Source organism: Silurus aristotelis (assembly GCF_946808225.1).
Source record: "Silurus aristotelis genome assembly, chromosome: 23".
In the NCBI taxonomy this organism is placed as follows: Eukaryota; Metazoa; Chordata; class Actinopteri; order Siluriformes; family Siluridae; genus Silurus; species Silurus aristotelis.
Window position 1 is genome coordinate 15,379,628 of NC_139596.1, and position 20,613 is coordinate 15,400,240.

At 39.6% G+C, this 20,613-nt stretch overlaps 1 protein-coding gene across 4 annotated transcripts; it reads right to left on the reverse strand.

The window, feature by feature from the left end:
- Positions 1 to 2,976: 2,976 nt before the first annotated feature.
- On the reverse strand, positions 2,977 to 20,613 carry gal3st1a (galactose-3-O-sulfotransferase 1a). Of its 4 annotated transcripts, none has more exons than XM_083527423.1 (3): positions 20,074 to 20,613; positions 6,518 to 6,650; positions 2,977 to 4,722 (listed from the first exon to the last, which is right to left on the reverse strand). In XM_083527423.1, exons 2-3 carry the CDS (start codon positions 6,646 to 6,648, stop codon positions 3,576 to 3,578), a joined length of 1,278 nt encoding a protein of 425 aa, XP_083383549.1. In that variant the 5' UTR covers positions 6,649 to 6,650; positions 20,074 to 20,613; the 3' UTR covers positions 2,977 to 3,575. The 4 variants fall into 4 exon arrangements, with proteins under 4 accessions (XP_083383549.1, XP_083383548.1, XP_083383550.1 ...); XM_083527422.1 differs by lacking the exon at positions 20,074 to 20,613 and adding an exon at positions 10,203 to 10,251; XM_083527424.1 differs by lacking the exon at positions 20,074 to 20,613 and adding an exon at positions 9,655 to 9,815.

The window sequence follows — 20,613 nt, forward strand, 5'->3', positions numbered from 1 at the left end:
GTACCTCTTTTTAAAATAGTTTTTTTAATCTGTATTTAGAAAAAAACACACACACACACACACACACACACACACACACACACACACACACACACACACACACACACACAGTACATTTGTGACATCCTAAAAAAATTATAATAAATTGTTCAACAAATGTAAAAATATGTAGATAGATGTAAGTAAATGTTACTAATAGAGTCCAGAAGCAAAATCAGGAGAAAAGAGATAGAAATAGAGGGAAACAACAAACAAACAAACAATTTTGAAGAGCAAATATGTGAATGTCAGTCACTATAGTCTAAAAGTGGTGAGATGGCAAGAAAAGGGGTCCAAATATAGTCAAAGTTTGAATGTTTTTGACGTTTGTATTTTTTACTTAAGTATGTTTTGTGATGGTAAAGTATCTGCAAGAGTGAAAGGGAAAGTTTATAGGACTGTGGTGAGACCTGAGATGTTGTATGGTTTAGAGCAGGGGTCGGCAACCTTCACCACACAAAGAGCCATTTGGACCTGTTTCCCACAGAAAAGAAAACACTGGGAGCCACAAAACCCTTTTGACATTTAAATTGAAATAACACTACATGTAACTTTTTTTTTTGCCTTTATGCTATGTATAATCAAACCATAATGTGTTGCATTTATGAAATCAATGAACTGCAGAGAGAATGAAAAAGGTTACTTTCAAGCAAAATACTCAATGTCTATTTGAGTCCTTCTTGTATTTATGAAAAGAACGCCGAACATAAATTATTCACTGGCAGCAAACCAAAAATGCCGTCCTCTTCTGTGTGCCGTCATCCTTTTACTGGTGCAAGCAGTCAGCTGTCAACCTGAATAATAAAAGGACTATTTCACCAAACAATGAAAAAATATGAATATATGCAAAATAATAGACAATTAAAATATGTATCATACTTGGTTAATGTGATTTCTGTTCCTGAACCTCAGCGGCCAGCGGCCAGCGTCAGGGCTGTATGATGTCACCTTCATCTTTACACAGGATCGTAAGCCGTCATCTGTGAGGCGTGCGCGATGTTTGTTTTTAATAAGTTCATGTTGGAGAACACCTGCTCACATACATATGTGGATCCAAAGATCGACAGGACTTCAAACGCATACCTTTTCATGTTCACATAAATGTCGGGGATAGCATTCCATGTTTCGAACACAAGTTTGTCCGGTTTGGGGAGGTTTTCAATATCACTCCATTTGTGATTCTGAGCAAGGACGGCCTTCTGACGGGCAACATCTTCAAGGTCTGCTGTCAAGCGTTTAAACTTGGATGCCCATATGTCTTTGTCGGCTATGTCGGCCAGTTCCATCTCAAGATCAGGTTGACTCACACCTGCAAACGCAGTCGTGTTCAGTAGGGATGGATCGATGCTTAGGGGAGCGACAGGGAAGGATAATGTGGTTATTTTTCTTCTCTGAACTCACAGACACTTTTCTTTTTTTAGAATTCTCCATAGTTGGAATTCTCATAGTGACAAAAAACTTTAACACGTTTTATTTAGATTTTACAAGATCACCAAAATCTTCAAATTTAGAATTACATTTTAAAAACTAACAAACTAAAATAAAATAAATTTTAATTAAATACTCATTATTTATTTTCCAAAGCCACAGGGAGCCGCAGAAGAGGGATGAAAGAGCCGCATGCGGCTCCGGAGCCGCGGGTTGCCGACCCCTGGTTTAGAGACAGTGGCATTGAGTAAAAGACAGGAGGTGGAGCTGGAGGTAGCAGAGCTGAAGATGTTGAGGTTTTCGTTGGGAGTGACGACGATGGACAGGATTAGAAACAAGTTTATTAGAGGGACAGCGCATGTAGGACATTTTGGTGACAAGGTGAGGGAGGCGAGATTGAGACGGTTTGGACATGTGCAGAGGAGGGACATGGGGTATATCAGTAGGAGAATGCTGAGGATGGAGCCACCAGGAAGGAGGAAAAAAGGAACCAAGGACCAAGGAGGAGGTTTATGGATGTGGTGAGGGAAGACATGCAGGTTGTTGGTTTGAAAGAGGCAGATGTAGAGGACAGGGGGAGATGGAGACGGACAAGACAGACGCCAGTGATGCAGCTCCAGCTGACAGCTAAATGAGTTAAGCGTAAGTCGTTCTGGATAAGGGCGTATGACAAATGCCATACATGTGAGTGTACATGCAAATAATTTGGGAAGCTGTGTTGAAGTGAGGGCTGTAAACCTCAGGCTTCCACAACATACGATACAATGTAGATTCTTGTGGCAACAATTCAACGTCTGACGAAACATTCTGATTGATATGCGACCGAATCTGCTGTTAATTCTAAAGATTCTTGAGCAGATTCTTTTAATATTGGACAGAACAGTCTGCTTTTATTAAGTGATTTATAATAAAGACTGTGTTTTGTAGCAACAAAAGTAAATGTAATTCGTTACTGTACTTCAGTAGCTTTTTCACGTTTTTGTACTTTCCGTTTGGGGAGATTTTTACTGTAATTTTACTACACAAGTCAGATATCTTACTTTTTATTCAAATACATTTCATGAAATCAGTCGTTCCTTTTTATTTATGGGGATAAAAACTGGTCAAACACGCAGCGATCCACCAATCAGGGTCCAGCGTGCGCTCTGTTTTGAACCTGTTTTGATTGGCGCTTGGTGTATTTACTGATCACCAACATACAGTTCAACATCAGTTCAACAGCAAGCAGAACATTTAGAGAGGAATAAATGATGAAGAAACTTCAGAACTCGAACTCGCCACATCACACATTTGAAGTAGTAGAAAAAAAACGGTTTGGGGCTCATGATAATTCATTAGATATCAATCAGTGTTTGACCTGTTAATATTTTTCTATATATAATAGTCTATATATAATAATAATATTTTTTTCCAACTTAACTACATTTTGTGTAGTTTTGTGTTTTGTGTTTGTTTCGTCCACCATTGAACAAAGACAATGAGTGAAATAAAGACAATTCGACGCCAAAACATGTTTAAACTCATGTTAGTTATTATTTTCTTCATATCATTTGAACCTCACATTTGGTACGTGCTTCTATATAACAGCTGCTTCTTAAATCCCTCTGGAACAAAAGATACGCCGCACGTAGTGCAGCTTCGCTCTTCGATCAGGAGGATTTGTCATATTAGCTGATAATACAGGGATAAACAGCAAACACAAAGTCTCCATTTGCCTCCTCAAAATTCAGTCATACTTCACCGAGAGCGCTTTACTGATACGGCATTGGCAGCATGCAAAGAGAGGCCTCTCCAGACAGGCAGATAAGGTGTCACTGATTTGTTTATCTATGACCAACGCAAGCACCGGGTTATAATTCTATACTCTGCAGTGACGTGACTTCGATGAAAATGATGGCGATCAATGAAAATGACAGGAAAATCTGCAGGACCATGAACATCATGTTTGATTTACCGCTTATCTGACTGTCAAATTTGTACTCCTCTTCTCTCCGTCCCGATCAAACGCAGAACGAGGTTTCGGTTTGTTTCACAGAGGTAAAAAGTGAACATTTATGATGTTCATCCATGTACGTAGAGATCAAAGGTCAGCCCGCTCTCCTTCATTTCTACCAGTTAAGGATTTCCCTCACCTGACCCCACAGTTTAGTGATCCACAAATTGACTCCTAAGTCTGTCAGGTACTGCAGCTCTGGTGTCAACATCTTCCTACACAGTTTCTGATGTGCTTTATCGATGTTCGCCTTCAAGTTGTATCCCATAATAGATTTCTCCCCTATAGGTTGCCATGGCTGCATGGAAGTCTCATGGATGCTCCCGGCGTCCACCGCTTGGCCGCCTTCGATGCAGATGGTAGCCATTTCCGCGTTCCTGCGCCGGAGCTCTGCAATGTCCTTTGCCATGCGCTCTCGACCGTATGCCTCGACTTTCCTCCAGAAGGTGGCGTTAAAGTGCTGATAGAGCTTCCAGTCAATAGCGTTCCACTGCAGGGCCTTGGCTCTGAATTCAGGGCTCAGCTTAGAGACAGTAGACCCTTTGCGGACGTTAAGCTTAAAGAACAGCAAGTCATCCATGTCCCAGCAAAGGGCGTCCTTCAACAGGATAAGCGATTCCTCAAAGTGCTCCACCAGCATGACCAAGCCGAAGCATGTTGCAATCGCACGGATGCCTTCCTCCACTCTCGGGTCATCCACGGGTAAATTGTTATCCTGCCCAAAGTCGAAAAAAAGCAGGTTTTTGAGGTAGAAGGAATTAAACCCGTCTGGGTCGTAATAAAGTTCAGGGTCATTGAGGAACTCTTTCATCTTCTCGTCCCCGGAAATCTTCCAGGTAAAAGGTACTAAACGGCCAAAATAATGGAAGGAGGATTCGAAGAGCTCTGCCGGATCCCTCAAGATGGTGATGTAGGTGGTGTCTGCAGGAAGCACCGCTGTGACTTCGGCTTCGTTGAAGCGCATGTGATTGCACATGATGTTGAAGCACATCCCAGGCCCGTAGTCTTTCACCTGCGAGCGGTGGAAGAGCGAAGGGTAGAAGAAGTCATTGCGACTGCTCGGGAAGGCAAACTTCAAGCGGTGCTTCTCGCCGAAGCGGAACAGGATGTTCAGGATTGTGCTGCTTGCCGTTTTGTGCGTTTTCATGAACATGATGTCCACCTTTGGGATGCAATTAGGCTTCTGTCCCGGGCTTTGATTAGTGCCGCTGGACGAGTGGACGAGTGATGGCTGGTGGGCACATGAATAAGGCACAGGCATTCTGGGAAGAAAAACAGAAACAAACATTAGGATTTAGAAGTTTGTATATACGAGGTTTCATGTGGCACAAGTTGGGGTTTCACAGAAGACTGTTTAATGCTCTATGATTAGGATTGTACACTCTGATTAATAAGGCACTGTTTGTGAGTTTTTGTTTACTGTTTCTTTAATGGCATTCCAGCATCGATGGCTATTGTCATAGCAACGTAGGTGTGATGAAACGTTATGGCATTTTACAGAGTTTTGTCTATGGATAAGTTATATGGCATGTTTTTCTTACCAGTTTAGGCCTACCATCCACACCGAGACTACGTTTTTGTTGACCAAAAATGCAGCTTTATAAAAAAAAAAAAAAAAAAAAAATGACTTTCTATAAGCGGATAAATTTTTAAACCCACGACACCATGATTTTTTTGTTGTCATTGCCAGTAAATAAACGGCAAGCGGAAACGACGAAGCACCTGTTGTTTTACTCACGTGACGTACAGGGACGTAAGCGTTTTCACTCGTTTCGGTGCGGATGAGTGACTTTTGAGAAACGTTTCAAAACGAAATTTCGAATTTATCCGCATCAGCGTAGACGTAGCCTCGGGTTAACGTTTTGTGAATATTCTGGTATTTTCTTTGGTGATACACTTTGGAAGATTCCTACATATGGACTTTCTGAGTAGAAAAATCTGTCCCTTGTTTTCAAAGTAAATTGCAGTCGATTAACGTGTGTTTTACAGTGATTACATGTTTTGTGGTTTCTTCTCCATTTAGCAGGAAAGCGTGTGGAGTGTCCAATTCAGCATCTTGTACATGCGATCCGGTCGTGTCTGGATTCAAAATGGACGTCTTCGGTTTACAGTTGGGTCCCATTCCGTTTGTCACTTCTTTTTTTTTTTTTTTGATCAATAAGCAACTAAACTGCATTTTACTCTGTTAGACAAATCAGAAAGCGACGCACTGCTATATTAAAATATGGTAATGATACTAAACTGCACCTTTCACTTTTTTCATGAACAAAAGTATCGGGACACCTGACTTTTCCATCCATATGTGGTTCTTACCCGAACTGTTACCACACATTTGGAAGCACGCAATTGGATAGGATGTCGATTGATAGCTTTGGGTTGAATTGAAACGCTGACTGCAACCCAAGGTCTCTTCACCTCTACTACATCATGGTCAGGTGTCCACAAACTTTTGTCCATACATTTATTTTAGTACCAAAAAATAATTTGGGTCAAAGAAAAAAAGCAGTAGTTTTAAATGTACAATGATTTAAATAGGACGAATGAATTCACTCATTTCAAGCAATTATTTGTACAAATAATTGGCTAATATTTATACGACATAAAACTCACGATTATTGCAAAGGTAAAAGAAAATATAGGGATTAGTACAAATTTTATGAATCAAACAATGCATTTAATTAAACATCCCAAATGAAGCTAAATTACCCAATTCAAGGCAAAATTGGTATAAATAATCAGTTATTCATACAATATAAAGCTGTAATCTAATGTAAAGTATCTCACAAAAGTATACATACAATAACATTTAAAATGTACAACACAGAGTTAGTTTCACAGCAAAATCATTTTAAACCCGAGGTATAAAATGTTTAGAAAGTTTGTCAAGAACAGAATTCAGGCTCACAGTTTATATTTAATTTATTCATGAAGTAAATTAAGTAAACGAAATATCCATGTTGAATATTTATCTGTATGCACAGAAGTTGTAAACATATTAACAAGGATATATATTTTACTGCCACATAGAGAGATTAAGATGTTGTTAGACAGACTTACTCTGGAAAACTGAACTGCACCTCAGGAGCTGAAAGGCAGTAGAGCAGAATCATGCAGCTGGTGAGGAGCGTACCCAGAACCAGGCCTTTACACACCGACCTCCACTGCTTCACCTGCTTCCCAAACATCATACCTGTAAGGGAAAGAGCCAGCACACTGTTCACTCACCTGCATCAAGTGCTAAATAGTACATGTAACAGGAGATTTGGAAATTCCAGCAAGTTCTAGATGTAAAGATTAGAATCAGATCTTCTTTAGTAAACCTGACTACATGACAAGTGAAGTACACCACACACCCTGGGCAGGACAATAGAGTATATGTAGCAGCCTGAAAACACTGAGAAATATTGGGACACCTGATTATTTTAATAATAAGGTAATTGAACCTGTTTTAAAAATAATAAACTCTTCCATTAGCACTGGTTTTGTACCAAAATCCTTCAAACTGGCAGTTATCCACCCCCTAATTAAGAAACCTGACCTTGACCCATGTCAGCTGTCCAACTACAGACCAATATCAAATCTCCCCTTCATAGCCAAAATTTTGGAAAAGGTTGTAGCACAGCAGTTATGCTCACACCTACTTATGAATAATATTTTTGAAATGTATCAGTCAGGATTTCGGCCTCATCATAGCACAGAGACGGCGCTAGTTAAGGTGGTAAATGACCTGTTATTGGCCTCTGATCAGGGTTTTGTCTCCTTACTTGTTTTGCTCGACCTTAGTGCAGCTTTTGACACCATTGATCACACTATACTACTTGCTAGACTTGAGAACGTTGTTGGAATAAAGGGAACAGCTCTCTCTTGGCTCAGGTCTTATTTGACTGATCGCTATCAGTTTGTTGATGTTAATGGTGAGTTCTCCACACTCTCTGAGGTAAAGTTTGGTGTTCCTCAAGGATCTGTCTTAGGCCCTCTGCTTTTCTCTTTATATATGCTGCCTCTTGGAGAAATTATTCATAAACATGTTATTAGATTCCATTGCTATGCTGATGATACACAGCTATATATTTCAGCAAAGCCAGATGAGAGAGATCAGCTTAACAATCTTAAAAAATGTGTTAAGGACATTAGACAGTGGATGCTCGATAACTTTCTTCTGCTAAACTCAGATAAGACGGAAGTACTTTTACTAGGACCACATGCAGCTAGAAGCAAACTTTCCGATTACCTAACATCTCTGGATGGTGTTTCTGTTTCAGCGTGTACGGCTGTCAAAGACCTTGGTGTGATTATTGACTCGAGTCTTTCCTTTGAGGCTCACGTGAATAATATCACCAGGATCGCCTTCTTTCACCTTAGAAATATTGCTAAAATTAGAAATATGATGTCGTTACAGGATGCAGAAAAACTAGTTCATGCTTTTGTTACTTCTAGATTAGACTACTGTAACGCTTTACTGTCTGGGTGTGCGAGTAGGTGCATAAATAAGCTTCAGTTAGTTCAGAATGCAGCAGCAAGAGTCCTCACTAGATCTAGGAAATATGACCACATCACCCCGTATTAATCAGTCTACACTGGCTCCCAATCAAATCTCGCATTGATTATAAAATTTTACTACTGACATATAAAGCACTTAATGGTTTTGCACCACCGTATCTGAGTGAACTTCTGTACCAGTATGATCCTCCACGCCTACTTAGATCAAAAGGTGCAGGCTATCTGTTGGTTCCTCCAATAATGAAGATTACAGCAGGGGGCAGATCTTTCTCTTATAAAGCCCCGCAGTTATGGAACAGCCTTCCTATCAGTGTTCGGGACTCAGACACAGTCTCAGTGTTCAAGTCGAGGTTGAAAACATATTTATTCAGTCAAGCCTTTAATCGGTAGATTTTTTCTCAGGTAAAGGCTCAGATCTGGAGGGAACATTGATATAGAGTGTTTGGTGAACTGGGATATTTGTACGCTGTCGTCCCCTCACATTCACGTGTTCACTCAGGTTTGTTGATGGTGGTGTGGTGGGCCGTCTCTTATCCCAGAGATCCCTCATGTCTGTGTTGCCTTCTGGTTCTCCCTTTAAGTTATGCTGCTATAGCGAGTCTTGCCGGAGTCCAAACTGCACAGTGACTTTAACTCTCATGCAACAATAGGTACACTTAATAATCCATATCCTTCTCTTCCTGTCACCCTCTTCTCTCTCTCTCTCTCTCTCTCTCTCGGTCGAGTTAAACATGCTCCTGAGGCTCCAGTGACCACTGTTCCTGCCCCTCTCCCCCCCGTGGATCTTCCCACTTCATCCAGGCCTGCCTGGATTGGATGTCAACAGTCTCCTACACTGATGTCAACAGTCTCCTACACTGACTCAGAAATACACTTCGCTTTTGATCATCATCACTGCACCCCGCAACATTGTATACCCGCCACAAATGGACATTCGGTGTAACCCAGATGAGGATGGGTTCCCTCTTGAGTCTGGTTCCTCTCAAGGTTTCTTCCTTATGCCATCTCGGGGAGTTTTTCCTTGCCACAGTCGCCAGTCGCCACCGGCTTGCTCATCAGGGACAAACTTACTCATAAAGAACATATTCATTTTTAATCACCGCATTATCTGTGTAAAGCTGCTTTGAGACAATGTTCATTGTTAAAAGCGCTATACAAATAAAAATGAATTGAATTGAATTGAATTATTTTCCAGCCATCTGAGGTTCTCCCTCAAACTGTTATCACAAACCTCTGGGCACACACTTGTACAGGTTGTCCTTCGATGTAAAAGCATGGAATGTTCCCTTCAATTGAACCATGAGGCACAAACCTGTTTATGCAAATATGCTTTACATGGTTTGGAGTGGACAATCTCCTGCTATAGAACTCTGACCTTAATCCTTTTGAACACCTCTTCACTTCCTCATACATCATTACTAAAGCCCTTGTGGCTGAATGAGCACATATATCTCCACAAGCACACTATCTTCCCAGAAGAGTAGAGGTTACTGTAGAACAGTTCAACAATGTAAACAATAACAAACGAGCTGTGATGATACTGCGCATGTCTGGTCCTAAAGCATTTCCGGCGGCACTATTTTTAAAGCATGGAACCGTCAAAATAAGTTTGAGCCAAAACAAAACAGTTAAGATATTTATAATAGCGTAAAATACATGTCATACACTCTTGTGTTTGAGGGTTTGGAGCATACCTCCTCCGGTTGACTTGTTGTCTGTGCTTATAATAAATCACACTGATATTTGAGGTTATAAATGATATGCTACAACTTAAAGAAAAGATCTGGAGATAATACAACGAGAGCAGTAATCTGGAATCGATGGAAAGTCGTGAGAGTGAATGAATGGGTTAGTGGTGGGAAGATCGAATCATTTTAGCGAATCGGTTCTTTGAATCTCGCTCATTAATATGAACGAATCTTTTTTTTTTGAGTCATATAATTCATTTCGTTCATCTAGGTCCCCTGGTGGTCTAGTGGTTAAGATGCAGCGCTCCCACCGCTGCGACCCGGGTTCGATTCCCGGTCAGGGAACCATCCCCAGCCACTCTTAGTGCCGGTCCCAAGCCCGGATAAATTGGGGATAAATTGGGGAGGGTTGCGTTAGGAAGGGCATCCAGCGTAAAACATGTGCCAAATCAAACGTGCGGAGGATCCGCTGTGGCGACCCCTAACGGGAGAAGCCGAAAAGAAAGTTTTATAATTCATTTCGTTCATCTGATAAACAGAATGAGTAGCTTTACCTCTCATATCTTCTGGTCTGTGTCTTTAGTTCCTTTGTCACGTGACTTCCAGAATTATTTTAACAATAATGTCAAGATTCGAACCAAAAAAAAACTGCAATTGTTAAAACTATTGCATTGTGAAGCTCATGGGTTTTTAACCGGGGTTCCGCGACCCCTAGGGGTTCAGTGGCGGTCCCCTACTTAATGCTAAATCACAAATAATTCTTTGTTGAAAAAAAAAAAAAAAAAACGTGTAAAAACGTCAAAGATTAAATATATTCATTCATTCATTTTCTCCCGCTCATCCGTAATTCGGGTCGCGGGGGCAGCAGTCTAAGCAGGCCCCCGCCTCCGACTGCTGCCCAATCCTCATAGCACCGTCCCTTACGGTCCCTCCTGCAGGTGGTGAGCCCACGGGAATGATTAAATATATATTATATAAAAAATATATAATTATTAAATTAAAGTTCTATTAAACCTAAAGCTAAGGCTGTTGTAAATGTATTATTGTCCACCTGATAGTAAAATGAAAATGTATGAAACTGCAAATCTATTAAAATAAAAAACAACTTGTGAACATCTTAATAATTTAAATAGCAAAATATGTTTTGAAAAAGATATGAAAATATACAGGTCAATGATGCATGTACAACAACAACATAGTTCTAAATGTCCTAAGATAATTATAATTAGCATAATATGATAAGTTTGACACATTCTGTATCAGGGGGTCCCTGCCCTTTGTCTCTATCACCTAAGGAGTCCTTAACCTGAAAAACGTTAAAAACCCACAGGTGGGAGTCACGTGATAAATGAACGATTCTCTTTTTTCTGTACATAACCTATGGAGATTTTGGGAAGCTTTGCTCATGCTCATAGAAAATAAACGAATCACTCTTTGAGACGACTCTTTCTACTGAGTCACATCAGTGACTGAACAAATTGTTCTTGAACAACCATAACAATTAAAAAAAAGCACGTAGCATTCTTATGGTCAGGTGTCCACAAACATTTGCCCATGTAGTATCTGAGGCCCACTTGTTATAGGTGAATTTCCATTGTGTAAACCAGAGATCATTGAAGATACCACTTTCTCACATAGCCTGCTCATCTCTCACGCTTCTTATCTCTTATCTAAAACGATCTTGAACTGAAAACGACACAAATTTTAAACGTTCTCAAAAAAATATATATTTCCATTACGGTTGGCTGCTTGCCAGAATCCAGGCACAGGAACATCCGCGGTGTTTCCCCAAACCGCCATATAAATATGGAAAATGCTGCGCTCACTGTGTTCACTCTCACCTTTATCAGACTTTTCCGACATGACATAATGACCTTGTACACACTGGCAGTTTTTTTTTACTTAATATAATCTCCAAATGGATCGTCACAAAAATGTGGACTTTTATACACACTTTACTTATCACAATAGTTATGGAACAATGAGAAATGTTTTTGGGCAGATAAAATGCTGCAACAGCAAATTCTCAGTGAGTCAGCAAAAATGAGTCTTCAAGAAGCCCTTGAGTTTAGAACAAATCCAATAAGCACCCAGTGGTGTGAACTATTTGTCCTTAAGTAATTTTGTGGCTACTTTTTAGTTTTTCTAAGTATTAAAGATATAACCAACTTTGACTTTTTACTCATCTACATTTATTTACTTTTTACTTCACTATATTTGAATAAACAATTAAATTTTGCAGCTCAGTTGAAGAATATCATTAAGACTCAACACTCCCCTACCACAATCTGCTACCTGCGCGCGATCTTTTAGCCCTGCAGGCCTCATTTTCACTCCAAAAACAGCTTGAATAAAATCCAAAAACTTTGAGAACCAGCTTTTTTGTTGAATAAAAATATTTCCCCTCTCTGAGACTGAGAGCTGCATCAAATTACAGTCAACTCCGAATATTTAGTTTTACTATACAGTGAACCCCCGATAATTCACGGCTCGGAAAGAAACGCTAACGAACAGCAAGTTGTGGATTATCTTAAAATTCGCTGGGAATCCGAAACGGGAGCGAAAGTTCAGCAACGCTAGGAATAACATTTTAAACAATGTTTTTACTAACAAATTCCATAAAACTTTTTAAAACACTACTTTATTAAAGTGACATAACGTCTAGATGAATTCACGAAGGTACCACTGAGGTTGCGGGGGTGCGTCCAAAATGTAAAATTATTTTTATATGTCCATTGTGACATGATACTTTGATTTTATTAAAAGTTACCTTTCTGAAAGATTGCTTTACCATTTCGTCTTATTTTTGGACCGATGTGTTGGAGAAAAATGTTTCATACTGGCATGGTGAAAAGGCCGTTGTGTTGATCTTTGGTTAATGCAGTGTTGAGCTGTAAAATTGGATTTGTATTTTGGTAAATAAAACCTCTCAAATCAACTGTTCACCTTTTCACTAACGTATGTCTTGGTGTTGAGGACTAGTGCATCTTTGTGCCTGCGCTCAATACGAGTCAAATACTCAAGTATTACTGTTTAAATCAGATACTCTAAGACTTTTACTCAAGTCATAGTGGAATTGGTTTAGATTAGATTAGATTAGATTAAACTTTATTGTCATTACACATGTACAAGTACAAGGCAACGAAATGCAGTTTGGGTCTAACCAGAGTGCAATAACAGCAAGTGCAGGATATATAACTTACATAAGTTAAATTGGTGACTTGTAATGCAGTATTTTTGCAGTATGGTGTATATACTTTTAGTATGATTTTCAGGGACTCCTGAGGTGAACCTCTGCAAGCGCCTCTTTTTAAATGCACACATCACATGTTGAAACCAGACATGGGAAGTATGAAGTACAAATTACATTACTTCATTATTTTGGTGTCAGTATTTTCTTCACTATTTGTTTTACGGACAATTATTTACTTTTACTCATTATGTTTATTACAGAAATATCAGTACTTTCTTACATTTTCAAACCAGGTACGTTACTTTAGTTTAAATCTATTTGGTGATCAATATTTCTTTTTTCCATTGTGCCGTTTTCAGCACATTAACCGTTTTCTTGTTATTGCGCTGCTGTTTCGATCTACAACTGGTGCATCATTTTCTGGCTCTCACACACCACAGACGTAGACTAGTTTCTGAAGTAAACAATGAGCAGGGCAGAAGGCAATGAGAAGTTTCCGGCAAACGCAGATGAGACCGAGGGAGTCAGTAATGTAAACATGACTGTAAACATCACCCTAAGGGAAACCTCTTCTCCATCCTCACCTCAGTTCAAGTAGCCAGGGTGAAATTTGGTAGATGATCCATTGGTGCCAAAATAAATGTAGAATTAAGGAGAAATGTAGCGTTCGAATTAGGGTGAGAGCCAGGGTTTAGGGTTTAGGATTAGGATTTATTGAAAGCGAATAAAAGCACTGATATCATTTTATTTTTAGAACCAGACAGTTTTTAGTTTCAGTTCAGTCAATTATTTGACATACGCTGCAGTAATTAGCATACAAAATAACAATTAGCTACGTTTAAACTGCAATTCTATAGCAAACTAGTGCGTGCATCGTTTCACACGAGAGCGAGTTGTTTACAAATCCGTCCCGAGCATCAGGTAAAACAGGAACTGCCCTTTAAAGCTTTCAGGACGCTTTTATTGACTTCCTATAACAACATGGACACGTGGAATACTCTTATCACGCATGAACTCTTGTACATCAAGCAACAGGGAAATATGGCAAACAAATCTTAAAACCTATATCAGGTCTCATTTTATATTACATCTCATTTCATTGTGTTTGCTCTCCGCAATTTATATCACATGCGCTCACACAAATTGTTTCAACATTGGAAACATGCAAATAATCCATGTTTCCCAAGTTTATGTTTTTTTTTCTAAATCATCAGGGGAAGTCGCTTCTTAGCTGACGTTCTGTTTTTATTGTCTTCATCCTAAATAAACACAGCGCAATGCGCGCGCACACACACACACACACACACACACACACACACACACACACACACACACACACACACACACACACACACACATTTTATTAAAGGTTTAATACACACATTGTATTAATATTACAATCGGCTTCTGCTTGGAAGCATCCAGACCAAATGAAGATGTTTTCTTGTTGAATACTGAATTTTATGGACTTGCACAATTTCTGCCTCATTTTTAAATAGTTAGCTTGTGGCAGCTAAATGGTTAAGGCTCTGATAAGATCTTGGAAAGTCAGGGATTCAAGTTCCAGCACCTCCAAGCCACTGACGGTTGATCAGTGTATAAAGTACTGTGTGCAAAAGCTTCAGGCAGGTGAAAAAAAAATGCTGTAAATTAAGAATTCTTTCAATAAGAAATCTATATTTTGGTGTGAATACCCTTTACCTGCAAAACAGCATCAATTCTTCTAGGCACATTTGAACAAAGTTTTTAACGGGTATGTTCCAAACACCTTGTGGAACTAACCACAGATCTTCTGTGGATGTAGGCTGCCTCAAATCCATCTGTCTCTTATTGTAATCCCATACAGACTCAATGATGTTGAGATCAGGACTCTGTGGGGGCCAAAACTATCACTTCCAAGACTCTTTATTCTTCTCTACATTGAAAACAGTGTTTCTTTGACTAACCCGTAACGCTGTTGCCAAGAATAATAAAAAGGAACGAGTTTTGGAAACCTGTCTGTGCTTATATGATTTCTGTTGCAACTGGAGTTAGCGAGCTCTCCCTTCACCCAGACTCAATGCGCTACAACCGCTTGTATCTAAACAGTAGCCGACCAAAAAAGTCATTGTTCACTGTCTTCCTGCTTCCTTTCATAACAATTTCTCTCGAGAGTTTATCTTTTGGCATCGTCGTGCGTTTAGAAAAAAGGTTTTTTCTCCGATGCCGTGCAGCTCAGAACACAGGTGAGGTGCGTTTTTTCGTTTCCATTCGGAAATTTCATTGGTCTAATGTTATGGGGTTCAGTTTTGTTTGTGAAACCGGGAAAAACCCAGGCAAAATTCATAAATAAGCCGCTTCGTTGTTTAAGCCGCGGGGTTCAAAACGTGGGAAAAAAGTAGCGGCTTATAGTCCGAAAAATACGGTAGTCTTTTTATTTAAGTAAATGTCAGAGCCCAAACTTCTTTACTTCAACTTGTGTGAAAAAGTGTCAGAACTTCAACCTTTACCAGAGTCTTTTAAAACACAAGTATCTGTACTTTTATTTGAGTGAAAGATATGTGTACTTTGGCCACCTCTGTCATGGGTTAATCAAACGTTAATTCCGATTCTACTAAATCCCTGACTTAGTGCAAGTGTGCAAAGCGTAAGAATGAAAAGACAGAGGGTGATCAGACAGAATATTGATTTGATTCCGATTTCTCTTCCGTTCGCCCAGTTTGCACTTTGTAAATTGATAACAAATTAACCAATAAAATATATATATTATTGAAAGCGTTCTTATTTTGCCTCATTTCTACACACCTGCCTAAAACATTTATGCGGGATTGTGTTGGAAGCGATATTTTCTTCATCCTCATTATGGCTCTTGTTGAGTTTTGTTTATTACCACCATGGTGTCTGTCATGCCTTTTTCTTTTTTTCCTCCACCCTTTCTGTAATTCATCATGAGATGTTCGTCATCACTCACCTCATTTCCCTCTCATGCCCAATTATTACTGTCTCCTGCCACTTATTTAATTATTATCCTCCCGGGAGCCTGACGTTGGACGTGCATCATCATATATCCACAGAAAATCGTTATTAAATTAGAAATCAATTAGAAATCCAACTTTGGGTTTCTATTCACATTTACGCAGAGATGGAGATGGAAGTGACGGGAGCAAAACGCAAACACGGCTGCTTTTATAGGAAACATTGTTAGATAAACCAGAATGGAGTACTATAAGGTGAAAAGAAACACCACGGAGACAATGAGACGAAGAAAACGAGTTCCCCATTCTGGGTTGCCAAATCAGTCATGAAGACCTGGTGAGCACACAAAAGTAAGAGTAGAAAAGCTGTACAACTCCCAAAGCATTGTCCTTTTCATGATGTAAGTATATGGCATTCTGAGACACTCAGCACTTCCCCCCCAAGCAAATGTATCAGCTACTCTCACAATAAATAATACATTGGGGTAGAAAGTGATCCTGACCCTATGTTTCACCCCCTACACTGCCTGAAATCAGATCTCCACTGCCCACTTCATCACGTATCTATCAGGGCCTTGAAGTGCACAAGAAGTACAATGCGTCTGCCAGTGAAGACATCCCACAGACAGAAGACAGATAAAAGGGACAATGAGTAAAGGTCGAAGTATAGAATTGAAGTAGGCCAAAGACAAAACCCGCTCAAAACCCAGACGGACTTCATTGTTCTGCTCAGGTAAAACCAACTCGTGCATTCCCTCCCCTGAGTCCTAATGTGTTGGTTTCGACAATGATGGATTTGTTCACGCATGTGAGAACGCAAAGTTAATTCTGAGATAAAAAATTAAAGCCATGGGCGACATGAAGGACTTCATGGTTGAATCGTGGGTTGGATCTGTGTAGACTTTTGTCAGCATGTTGTGTCTGTAGACATGTGGGGTTTTTTTTTTTCGAGGAAATGTACTTTGTTACTGTATTTAAGTAACTTTTCAGCTACTTTCTAGTTTTATTACGTATCAAAGATATAAGCAGCTTTTAATCGATGTACTTTTTACTCCACTACATTTTAAACATTAATAAGAGTTACCAATTACATCTGTTGAAGATGTCATTAAGGCTCAACACTCCCCTAATACACCTAATCTAAGATTACGAGAATAAAGTCGTAGCGCTATGAGAATAAAGCGTCAAGTCCTTTACGGTCGATACCTTTGATCAGCCTCCTCGTAGTCTCTTGAGAAACAACATCTCCTCTTCGAATAGCACACAGATGTAACTATCGGTACTGTTGCCTTATGTTTACTAATCATAACTTTGTGCTTATGCGGAGTTAAAGTAGAATTGAATCGAATCCTTCACATCAATTTTATGCGAAATTGTGAAACTTTACTCACAAATCTGTATTTTTCCTCGAAATATTATCACTTTCATCTCGTATCGCTACGACTTTAATCTTGTAATCTAAGATTTTCAAAAATATTTTGAGGTGCCACTAAAATGCCGTCGTTCCTACCTGCAAATGCTACTTGTGAGTGACTTTTTTGTATCCCTGCTGGCCCTATTTTCAGTCCAAAAAGAGCTCAAATACCTTCCAAAAACATTAAGAACCAGCTTTTGAATTTGTGAGTCTTTGAGCCTACATTCTATAGGAGTCAAATTTTCAAGCAGTTTACTGCAAAACCAAAATATAGATGGTTTTGCAGTAAACCATCTATACTTTTATTCAAGTGCGATTTTCAGGTACTCTTTACACCTTTGCTTGATGTCTGGTGTCCCAATGGACTTGTGTTTAGTCATCCTGTTTTTCTCAGCACAGCACCATGTAGGTACTCTTCATACATCTGGTTTTACCAGTTTCATCCCAATTCCCCAAAAAACAAGCAAATGGTACTAAAAGCAATGTATTAAGATTATAGATTCAGGTTCTGTAACTTCGCAAAATCCTCCACATCTATCAGCATCTACCCAATGGCAAAATGAATATGTGCTGGACTCATCTTTTTGCACGTCATTCTGTTTGGGCTCATGATACTATACAGATTAATGATAAATCTTTCAATCTGAAGCCCAGAGGCAGTGTTTACAGAAATATTGTACATGTGCAAACTGAATGTTTAAGAATTGTTCCAGTTTTACAGAATGAACATGAGAAAAGTCTATCAATAAAAAAAAGCAGGTGGTAGATCAATAGATAAGATGTTGGCTTTCTGATCAGAAGGTTGTGAGTTCAAATACCAGCACAACCAATCTGCCACTGCTGGGCCCTTGAGTAAGGCCCTTAACTGCTCAGCTGTATAAAGGATATACACCGATCAGGCATTGCATTATAACGTTAAGACCAGTGACGTGATTAACACTAATAATCTCTTCATTATGGCACCTGTTAGTGGGTGAGATATATAAAGGCAACAAGTGAACATTTTGTCCTCAAAGTTGACGTGTTAGGAGCAGGAGAAATGGGCGAGTGTAAGGATTTGAGCGAGTTCGACGAAGACCAAATGTCTAGACGACTTGGTCAGAGAATCTCTAAAACTGCAGCTCTTGTGGAGTGTTTCTGGTCTGCAGTAGTCAGTATCTACCAAAAGTGGTCCAAGTAAGGAACAGTGGTGAACCGGCGACAGGGTCGTGGGTGGCTGAGGCTCACTGATGCACGTGGGGAGCGAATATTGGCCCGTGTGGTCCGATCCAACAGACAAGCTCCTGTAGCTCAAATTGCTGAAAATGTTAATGCTGTTAATGCTCGACAGGTCAGGACTGTTTTAGCAGCAAAAGGGCGGCACAATATTCTGCAGGTGGTCATAATGTTCTGCCTGAACTGTGGATTTTGTAAGTCACTCTGGATAAAAGCGTCCTTTCAATTCCATAAAAGTAAGGCTCATGCTTGCAAATTTCTATTACAGTTTTAAATAAATTTTATAAGCAAACAAAATACAACCGCATTTGTTTTTCTAGTAACCACATTCATATATACTTTGACTTTATTAAAAATAATTACCACCAACCTACAATATAGGAGTATATAAGAAATTAAACACACGAGGACGACGTGGTTGGATTTTGACTGAGACAAATTTCATACAAATTAAATCAAAATTCTACAATGTAAATTTGGTTCAGCAAAAACAACCAATTCCCAACATCCCTATATATATAAAATATATAAATATATAAATATATATATTTGCTGACATCTGGCCATAAGATGTGCTTGTATGTATGTGCTTTTAAACTTTTAATTGCTGATTTCTCTCAAAAATGATCAATAGGTGACCTCAACCTTATTGAACAGGATGAATGCACCTCACCTACTTTACTAACACCCTTGGGCTAAATTTGCACACCATCCCAAGCACACTCCGAAATCTAGTGAAACATCTCAGATTAATGGAGGTTATTATTACAACAAATAGGGACTAAGATGTGAAATGGGATGTTGAAAAAGCACAGGTGTCCACAAACGTTTGTCCATATAGTTTACTTGTTTCCGAGATTTTTTTGTTTCAAGTGCAATCAAACCTCCCTACCGCATATTATTCATTTACTCATTTATTTGTTCTTTACACCCGGTGTTCAGTTGCTGCTCAAAAGTTTAAAAGAAACTACCAAAAGGTGTTAGGTTGAGGGATCTAAGTCCGGATTTGCCAGTTTTGTGGCACTTAGGAAATAAAAGTCCATTCTGATTGGGGGTCATCCTCTACCGATCAGTGGAAACTAATAGACGCGTTATCTCTCCAGGCAAATTGTGATGCAAAGCAAGCCAGAGGAAACTATTCTTCTGCAACAAGAGACATGAAAACGTAAGAGGTTCAACCACTTTACAAACCACACTCATTGTTTAAAGGTAATTCGTATTGCCGAACCTATAAAAAGTTGTCGTGTTTTTTTTCATGGGCACCCACAACACAACATAGGATAAGTGATGAAATGGATAACTTTTCTGGTATCTTTCTCAAGCTCACATTCTTTTATGATCCATATGAACCAATTTTCTTTCTAAATAACAAGAATGGAAAATGTTTTTTGGGGGGGTTTTCAAGCTCTTCATTCATTCATTCATTCATTGGCCAGTCACCTTGTGAACCTATCTGTATTCAAACAATCGCTTATGTCAACTAACCTGAAAGTCTGACTCATACCTTCAACAACAAACCCCCCCCCAAAAAAAAAGAAAAGAAAAGAAAAAACATACGTCACTGTAACGTGATTCCAAAAATAATGCCAAAAGCACAGGAACTGTTCGTTCAATCAGAACTCATTCGTGCTTGAGAGAACTGGACGTACCTCAAATGGTGGATCTGCTCATCCCAGCTGGATAGGCAGAAGCACAAGGTTAGGAGAACGAGCATGGGAGCAGATCCTCATCACTATCCAGCCCCTTTTTCCTAATCGTCAGCTTAAACCTTCAAGCACAGAGGACACCTGCTTTCTGTTCAGCTGCTGTGTGGCATCGGGCAGCTTTACCTTCCACTTCTGAGCCTCTGTCTCTCACAGAGCCTGATGTGTTTTTAAACCACGCCTCCTCACTCTCACTCTCTGCGTCTCTCGCTCCTCATTTCACCTCCGAAAAAGCCCCAGCTCCTTAACTGCTCCCTGTAGTGTCAGATCTAATGCAGTGCTGGGAATTGTACTTGTCTGTGTGTTTCTGTGTGTAAGGGGCAGTTGGGAGGGGGTAGAAAGCAAATGGAACACAAGAACAAGTCAGACAGACAATAAAAGAGAGAGAAAGAGAGAGAAGAAAAGAAAAAAAACGAGGGAGGAGGAGGGCCTAATGTCTATTTGGTAAACACACAGAGCGCCATTGAGAGCCGAGCATGGAGTCCG